Raw genomic sequence first — 9,853 nt, forward strand, 5'->3', positions numbered from 1 at the left:
AATTACTTAAGTTGCCTATACTCTTTCTTTTTTCTTAAAGGAAATATTAAACACTGGAAATAGGAAGAAAATAACACAAGAGCACAGAAAAAGGTTCAACTATGGAGCCATACTGGAAAACCTAGGAGTATTAGTTAGAGGTACTTAAAATTTAAAAAGCCAAATACGTTTAGTGGATGTATCAGTAAACAGACAAAAAACTACTTGAAAACACTAGGGCACAGGAAAACATAAGACGCAGCTAAGAGCTTTTAAGAAGCACCTTGGCAACAGTACTAACTAGACTAATTTAAACTACAGAAAAATCACTCCTAAGATATGGTCGCAAGATAAAACTCCTCTTTCTTTGGAATTAAATTCTTAGTATTTACTTGTGTCCAGTTACTAGAAGAGAGGAAGAAAGGATAATGAATTTACTGTTTCAGCAATAACAACTGGTTTAAAGAAAAGTTGATATGGAGAGACTAGAAAGCTGAAAATCACCTTTATTTTCCAATTCTAAGAAGCAAACTGAACAGAGATTTACTGGTAAGATAGAGGAGTTAGGGGGAATACATCTGAGGACTGAAAGGGAAAACCAATGATAAGTTCAAGTTGTAGCATATCTGTAGTGGCAAATTTTTTTAAGACAGGTATTGTATTTTTCAAGTCCAGAAAATACAGTACTATTCCAATAAATAATAAATGTATTATCTGTTGAAATAACTGAATGAAATATTTTCTATTAAATGCAAAGGGTTCTCCTTCTGGGCTCAGCTAGATTAGAATAGCAATTTGCACAATTCTTTTATGTTATGCAAACATTTAGAAACTAAAAACATGCAAATACACCAACAAAAATCATCTTAAAGGGGAAAAAAATGCAAGTTATGCTTAACAGAATAACTTAAAATGGACAATCTATAGCAATTGCTAGCACTGTTTGAATCACTATCTTAAAGAGAATAAGGGCCACTGATGAAATAGATTTACCATTAATATTACTCCCTGCATGAAAGAGAAGGGTTGGTTGGCCTTGAACAGGAAGCAGTAGTAAGCGGTTTGATTCTCCACTACCAGGTTATCTTCACTGCATTTCCAAAATTTGAAGAAGACAACAGAACTGCAGCAACTTTCAGTTTATACCAAAAATGGGATAACAAAAAATAAAAGTGCTCAATTTTATTTCAGCATCACATGAAGGGAGGCAGGTCAAAGGATGACAGTGGTCAAGCTAGTCCCAGTTGGTGGGAGTGGTGCCACTTATCCTTTCCTGCCAAAGCTCCCTTTAATGCAACTTGAGTACAAGTGGGAGGAAACTGGCACTCCAAGCTCTGGTGAGCTTTTGTTTTTATCTGCTTTTCCTCAGTTCCACAATGTCCTGCAAAACAGAGGCATTTAATACCACAAGCAGGTTCAAAACTTGTGGAAAGTATCTCCCTAACCCTCTGTGAAAGTTTTCAAACTCTCAAAAGTCAATATTTAAAATATATCATTATACTTAAGAACTGCCATCATACTGGATCTAACAGTAGCTTCAGAGGACACAAGAGTACATTTTTCCTTCTGAAGTAAACCTCATTGGGTAGGGATACATATTAAATAAAAGTCCTAATTTTCCAGAGTCATGGATTGCACTTATTTATTGCATAAAGCAATTAAATATAACACTTATTGATTGTCACATAAAAAAAATGTCTTTTCAGCTGAAACTGTCTCTGGTGGATAATGATTTTCTAAAATTTATCTGCTGTTATGAAATACTTGTTCCATTTTTCCCCTGACAGAAATTCATATCTCCAAAATGCCAACAAGGTTGGAAAAAGTCATTCTAACACAATCCCATCATTTTAAAGATAAGGAATCCAAGCTCTGGAGAGTCATATGATTCTGCCTCAAATTATACATATGGCTAATTTAAAAAGCAGTATCAGAATGTGAACCTAGGTCTCCCCAAACCTCTGCTGCTGCAGCTAAGTCGCTTCAGTCGTGTCCGACTTTGTGCGGCTCCATAGATGGCAGCCCACAAGGCTCCCCCGTCCCTGAGATTCTCCAGCAAGAACACTGGAGTGGGTTGCCATTTCCTTCTCCAATGCATGAAAGAGAAAAGTGATCCAGTGCTATATCATATAAAGCCTCATTTCTGTTCAACACAGCTCTCAGAGGAGTCCTTAATCACTTTATTGTTTCCTCTTTTGCAAGTTTCCTCATCACCTTATCCCCTTGATAATCTGAATAGCTGTTCTATGGATCTGTTTCACTTCCATTATGGCAATTTAAGATGAACAGTCTAAATGGGCATAATGCCACAGGTACTGGTTTTGTAAAATGTTTGTATTTGGGGAGGAAGAACTATTTCTTTTCTGTCAGTGAAAGATGAAAATTAAGTACTCATCAGTAAAATAACCTCATGTTCTAATCCTAATATGTGTCAGACACCACTGAAAAGTTTCTTAAAAAGTCCTTGGTGGCAACATTCTTACATGTTCTTGAGTAACTTGGTTTAATTTTCCATTCTTTTAAAAAATTTTTAAGATACTTATTTGGCTGCACCTAGTCTTAGTTGCTTGCCTAGAGACTCCTGTGGACAGAGGAGCCTGGTGGACTACTGGCCATAGGTCTGCAGAGAGTTAGACATGGCTGGAGAGACTTAGCACGCATGCATGCTCTGGAGGAGGAAATGGCAACCCACTCCAGTGTTCTTGCTTGGAGAATCCCAGGGACAGAGGAGCCTGGTGGGCTGCTGTCTATGGGGTCGCACAGAGTTGGACATGACTGAAGCAACTTAGCAGCAGCAGTCTTAGTTGCTGCATGTGGGATCTAGTTCTCTGACCAGGGATGGAACCCGGCCGGGCCCCCTGCGCTGAAGCCCCAAGTCTTTGTCACTGGACCACCAGGGAAATCCCCAGGTTTCCATTCTTATTTGGGTAGTAAAAAGGAAGACTGAAGTTATTTTTCAACAGCAGCTCTTCCATTAGATTGACCTGATAACTATTTATGTGACAAATTTAATCGGAGGTACTTGAAACTTAGTAACAAAGGTGAGAACAACAACATGAAAAGAACAAGAGCAAGAATATTGCCTTGATTTGTCTCCTGAAAAAGTGTACCTTGTCTTCAAATTTTTGAGTACCACAAATTTAGTCCCCTAAGGTAAGAAGGTGCTTTTTTAGTGATTTTTCTTCCACCGACCTCTGGTTAAGAAATAGTTTTGTAGAGATTTTTGGATCTTCAAAGACTGTTTAAGCTAGTATCCTTTACACCACATATTAAAGAACAACCAATAAACTTGGATAAAAAAAAAACAACAACATGATTTTATTTTTACCTTTGAAAAGCAAAGGATATATAAATAGTAAAACAAAACCAAAATAAAGGACCAAGGACTTAATAGTCAAATAAATGGTTGACAAAGCAAAACCACCAAATCACTTCTTAAACATGGATCTTTTCTCTTAACGAATTTTAATATTACTCTTGATGTAGAACATGAGCTATAATTATCAAAAGCATACTGATCGAAACTTACTGCATTATGGCCTTTATACGCTATTTAAGTTCTTCGCCCTTAATTCTCACAACATTCTAAGGTAAATATTCATCACTATTTTCATATTTCACCTGAGAAAACTGGGACACTTCAAGGTTAAGTAATTTGCCAAGGTTACAGAGCTTGAATCCAGCTCTGCAGGTTCAGAAATCTGTGCTCCTTAGGCACTCTACTGCATTCTCGATAGCACAGAAAACTTGAAAATACAGTCAAACTGTAAATTCTATGTGATGCATTATCCAAGCCACTGAATTTTTTCTTACTGAAGTATAGTTGATTTATTAGTTTCAGGTGTACAAACAGTAATTTGATAATTTAACAGATTATACTGTTTATAGTTATTATAAAATGGTGGCTGTATTTCCTGTGCTGTACATTTTATGCTTGGATCTAATTTATTTTATACATAGCAGTTTACAATAAGTTATTTTTTGGGAGGTCAAGAAAGCCAAGAATTTGCCATCCTCACTTCCTGATTTTAGATCGGATGAGTGGCACAAATGAACTGTTTTTGCCATTACTTATTATATCATCACTAAAACCTGAAAAGAAGGGGACTAGTTAAATTCTTAAACTTTACTTCCTGCTGTTCTAGAAGACCTTACTTAACCACTGTTTTAATCTATATGATGCACTCAATATAAATGTTAAGGTTTCCCTAGGGTAGTAACATACTAAAGTGATCACTTAAATCTTAAAGAGTATCAGCGATGCATTAGTCATTTTACCTGTCTGTACTTACAAGCAGATCAACAGGATATAAACCTTGGTTGTTTCCTTTTTAGGAGCCATTTCTTGTTAATTCAATGATTAGTTAACTAAACCAAATGGAACAAATGGCCCTCCAAAAATGAAATGTAGTGGAAAAGGAAAGAGAGGAAAGGAATCACAGTAAGTTACATGGTGATCTACTCTCACTAGTGTTAGAAAAGCAAAGGAGAGAGTCTTGAGTAACTTCAGTCTGACCACAATGACCACTTGTTACACCTACCACCCACTACAATACCTCAGGCTCATTAGGAATTAAAAGTAGCTCAGCAAGGTAAAAGGACACATCCCAACCAGGCCTAAGGTCTCTACAACCGCTGAGGAGCACAGGGAGCCACTGAAATAAGTTTCCCAACCCTCAAGCTTTCACTGCTGCCCAGGAGGCAAAGACCAAAAGCCAGGGGCCAAGACAGTTCTCCGGCCAGGGCAGTGACCCAGCTCGAGACAACCCTCCCCCGCCCCTGATCAAAGTGTCCGCGCCTAGAGGGGTGGGGTAGCTGCAGGGTGAGGAAGGCCTGGATAGGAGATAAGGGGACTAAGATGTTTCGACAGAGAAAAGGTCCCTTCGGTTGGCGGATCGGGACGCGGGCCCGGGCCGAGAAGAGTCGCCCGCCGCCATGATAGGGCCGGCCCATCTGGGGGGCGTGACGCGGCCGGCCCGGAGCGCAGAACCGGCTCCCCTTTCCCCCCGCCCCTCCCCCGCGTGGGCCTCGGCCACAACTGCCCCCCGATACTCACGCTTTGTCCACCAGCTCCCGCACCTTCCACATGTTCAACATCTTGCCCGAGCGGGCCGGGCCTCCACCTCCCTCTCCTGTACCCCACGGACCCCGGAACACTTCCGCGCCGGGGCAGATCCAGGCCGGGGTCGCTGCCGCTGTCGCCGCCGCCGCCCGCCGCCTCAAACTCCCCCAGTCAGCTCCGTCTCTTGCCACAGCCGCGGCGCCGCCAGTGACACGTCGAGACGCGGGGGCAGAGGCGCTGCGTGGGGCGGAAGTGCCTGACTTTCCGCCCGCTGCGCACGGGGCACGCTGGGACTTGTAGTTCTCTGAGCGCCAAATTAGGCTGAAAGAGTTTCAGAGGAAAGCTAAAGTTAGGATTCTTCGGTAAAAGAGCTCTCTGGATTTTCCGCACCCCTCCGCAGTAGTCATGTATGGATGTATGGATGTGAAAGTTGGGCCGTAAAGAAAGCTGAGAGCCGAAGAATTGATCCTTTTGAACTGTGGTGTTGGAGAAGACCCTTTAGAGTCACTTGGACTGCAAGGAGATCCAACCAGTCAGTCCTAAAGGAGATCGGTCCTGAATGTTCATTGGAGGGACTGATGCTGAAGCTGAAACTCCAATACTTTCACCACCTGATGCGAAGAAATGACTCATTAGAAAAAACCCTGATGCTGGGAAAGATTGAAGGCGGGAGGAGAAGGGGAATTCAGAGGATGAGACGGTTGAGTGGCGTCACCAACTCGATAGACATGAGTTTGAGTAAGCTCCAGGAGATGGTGAAGGACAGGGAAGACTGGTGTGCTGTAGTCGATGGGGTCGCAAAGAGTCGGACACGACTGAGTGACTGAGCAACAACAACAACAACAATGGACAGAGGAACCTGCCAGGCTGCAGTCCATAGGATCTCAGAGTCGGAAACGACTGAAGTGACAGCATGCACGCGATGACTATAAGAAGTATAATTGGCATACGTACTCCTCATTGACAGAAGTAATTCTGTAGTTGGTTCCAAATGCCCAAATATACTTCCTTCCTTGGGCTTTAGTTTCCATCCTTGTACATGGAAAAGGCTGTATCTTAAAACCTATTCCATTCTAATTCTACCATACAGTGCTCTTATATTTAGACAGATACTTAATATCCTTGTTAGAAACTTACTATAAAGTTCAGAACCTCAGTTCACACTCCATGGGAAATTGTAGAAAAACAACACTACGACATTACGACGGGCCCAAGAACGTGACACGTGTATGTTCTCAAAGTGTAGATACACATCTACCCTGCATTCATTGTTTTATTGCAATGATTATTGTCACTTTATTTTCCACTTACTTATTTTTTGACAGTGTTCATGTTCGAGCCACAAACACAAAGTTCATTTGGTCAAACTGCTTAAATTTTACAGTTCTTCACATTCTACAAATTTTTCTTGAACATTTTCTATGTGCCAGGAGTGGGGAGAAGGAGAAGGGGATGACAGAGGATGAGATGGTTGGATGGTATCACCGACTCAGTGGACATGAGTTTGAGTAAACGCTGAGAGTTGGTGATGGACAGGGAGGCCTGGTGTGCTGCAGTCCATGGGGTCGCAAAGAGTTGGACACAACTGAGTGACTGAACCGAACTGAACTGAAGGAGTGGAGAACCCAGCTGGGAAGAAGACAGGCAAGGCCTCAGCTCTCTTGGATCTTAAAGGTCTTTGGAGGAAAACATAGTAATTGAGGGAACATTTAAGATAATTGCTGATAGAAAGTGCTTGAAGAAAACAGAAGATAATATTATAGAGAATGATGTTAGAGGAAAATAGTATTAGGGAATATTTAGGGTGTCTTTGAGAAGGCAATGGCACCCTACTCCAGTGCTCTTGCCTGGAAAATCCCATGGATGGAGGAGCCTGGTAGGCTGCAGTCCATGGGCTCGCTAAGAGTCGGATACGACTGAGTGACTTCACTTTCACTTTTCACTTTCATGCATTGGAGAAGGAAATGGCAACCCACTCCAGTGTTCTTGCCTGGAGAATCCCGGCGACGGGGGAGCCTGGTGGGCTGCCATCTATGGGGTCGCACAGAGTCAGACTGAAGCGACTTAGCAATAGCAATAGCAGGGTGTCTTTGAGGACAGTTTTTTTAGGGGGGAGGTAGGATCTTAGTTCCCCCACCTGGGATTGAACCCACCCCCCTGCAGTGAATGCATGGGAAGTCCCTGAGGACATTTTATTTAAGCTGAAACTTGAATGATAAAAAGGAAATGGCAAGAAAAAAAATTTTTTTTAATCTGCAAGACAAGAATTTCTATTGAGGACTGATTCACAAAGGAGACATGAAATTGATTGCTGCTAGTCATGAAGCTAGGTAAAAATGATCCCAAATCAAGAATCCAGAACACCTGACCCTTAGTTCTTCAGGTCAAATCAGTTCCTCATACTGCATTCATTAAATAACTGGAAGGAGCTCTGGAAGATTTCCTGAGAAATCTGTATGCAGGTTCAAAAGCAACAGTTAGAACTGGACATGGAACAACAGACTGGTTCCAAATCAGGAAAAAAGTATGTCAAGACTGTATATTGTCACCCTGCTTATTTAACTTATATGCAGAATACGTCATGCAAAATGCTGGGCTGGTTGAAGCACAAGCTAGAATCAAGATTGCCAGGAGAAATATCAGTAACCTCAGATATGCAGATGACACCACCCTTATGGCAGAAAGTGAAGAAGAACTAAAGAGCCTCTTGATGAAAGTGAAAGAGGAGGGTGAAAAAGTTGGCAAAAAACTCAACATTTGGAAAACTAAGATCATGGCCAACATTCAGAAAACTAAGATCATGGTATCTGGTCCCATCACTTCATGGCAAATAGATGGGGAAAATGTGTAAACAGTGGCTGACTTTATTTCTCTGAGCTCCAAAATCACTGCAGATGGTGATTGCAGCCATGAAATTAAAAGACGCTTACTCCTTGGAAGGAAAGTTATGACCAACCTAGACAGCATATTAAAAAGCAGAGACATTACTTTGTCAACAAAGGTCCATCTAGTTAAGGCTATGGTTTTTCCAGTGGTCATGTATGGATGTGAGAATTGGACTATAAAGAAAGCTGAGCGCTGAAGAATTGATGCTTTTGAACTGTGGTGTTGGAGAAGACTCTTGAGAGTCCCTTGAACTGCAAGGCGATCCAACCAGTCCATCCTAAAGGATATCAGTCCTGGGTGTTCATTGGAAGGACTGATGTTGAAGATGAAACTCCAATACTTTGGCCACCTGATGCGAAGAGCTGACTCATCTGAAAAGTTCCTAATGCTGGGAAAGATTGAGCACAGGAGGAGAAAGGGACAACAGAGGATGAGATGGTTGGATGGCACCACCAACTCAATGGACATTGGTTTGGGTGGACTCAGGGTGTTGGTGATGGACAGGGAGGCCTGGCGTGCTGCGGTTCGTGAGGTCACATAGAGTCGGACACAACTGAGCAACTGAACTGAACTGAATTGAAGATCATGGGATCTGGTCCCATCACTTCATGGCAAATAGATGGGGAGCAATAGAAACAGGGACAGACTTTATATTTTGGGGTTCCAAAATCACTGCAGATGGTAACTGCTGCTGCTGCTGCTGCTGCTGCTAAGTCACTTCAGTCGTGTCCAACTCTGTGCGACCCCATGAACCGCAGATGGTAACTACAGCCATGAAATTAAAAGACGCTTGCTCCTTGGAAGAAGAGCTATGACCAACCTAAATAGCCTATTAAAAACCAGAGACATTACTCTGCCAACAAAGGTCCACCTAGTCAAAGCGATGGTTTTTCCAGTAGTCATGTATGGATGTGAGAGTTGGACCATAAAGAAAGCTGAGCACTGAAAAACTGATGCTTTTGAACTGTGGTGCTGGAGAAGACTCTTGAGAGTCCCTTGGACTGCAAGGAAATCCAACCAGTCAATCCTAGAGGAAATCAGTCCTGAATGTTCATTGGAAGGACTGATGTTAAAGCTCAAACTCCAACACTTTGGCCACCTGAAAAGAACTGACTCACAGGAAAAGACCCTGATGCTGGGAAAGATTGAAGATGGGAGGAGAAGGGGAAGGCAGAGGACAAAATGGTTGGATGGCATCACTGACTTGATGGACATGAGTTTAAGCAAGCTCTGGGTGTTGGTGATAGACAGGGAAGCCTGGCATGCTGCAGTCCATGGGGTCACAAAGAGTTGGACAGGACTGAGCGACTGAACTGACTGACTGAGCTCTAGAAGGGCTTTCAGTAAGACTTCAGGATTTTAAAAAGACAAATTGAAAGAATTGCCAGGCAGAAAAGTATAAAAAGCACAAATCAGATCAAAACTGAGAGCTTTGTCAAGATAGGAGTGCTCAGGCAGATAGAAGTAAAGTGAGTTGAAGAGGTGGGTGGGGAGGCGCACGTAGAGATAGGCAGAGAAATAGGGCTTTCAAATGAGAATTTTGTGTTTCATATTGAATGGACTGTCCAGCTCAAGATTCAAAGGGTGGAATGTGGCCAGGGAAGATAAGAAAGAGAATCTGCTTTCCGTAAATAAGAGCTCAGCAAGTTAACTTTCAAACAAGCAGGTCCAGGGTACACCAGCAGAAAGAGCCTGGCATGAAAATAACCGCCTTCCCCGCCCTAGGCCTGTTTACACATTCATAGTAATTCATGATCAACTTCACCAGATTTACCCAATGAGTACAATGTTGTCACCTGCTTTGCCTGTTCCGATAACAAGTTTGAAAGTGTCTAGACTTATTCCAATGTTGTCACCTGTGGTCTGTTCACAGTTGACCAGTGCCATCTAGAATGTAACACCAAAAACCTGCGTGTCTACCTTTGA

The 9,853-nt window shown here is 42.3% G+C and overlaps 1 protein-coding gene across 2 annotated transcripts in view; it reads right to left on the reverse strand.

The window, feature by feature from the left end:
- The window catches only part of CLINT1 (clathrin interactor 1), a 59,446-nt gene extending 54,229 nt beyond the window's left edge, over nt 1-5,217 (reverse strand). For both annotated transcript variants that reach the window (XM_052643010.1, XM_052643009.1), the window contains exon 1: nt 5,036-5,217. In XM_052643010.1, coding sequence (XP_052498970.1) covers nt 5,036-5,076 — 41 coding nt within the window. In that variant the 5' untranslated portion in view covers nt 5,077-5,217. The remainder of the gene's footprint in view (nt 1-5,035) is intronic.
- Between the last annotated feature and the right edge of the window lie 4,636 nt (nt 5,218-9,853).

Source organism: Budorcas taxicolor, chromosome 7 (assembly GCF_023091745.1).
Source record: "Budorcas taxicolor isolate Tak-1 chromosome 7, Takin1.1, whole genome shotgun sequence".
NCBI lineage: Eukaryota > Metazoa > Chordata > Mammalia > Artiodactyla > Bovidae > Budorcas > Budorcas taxicolor.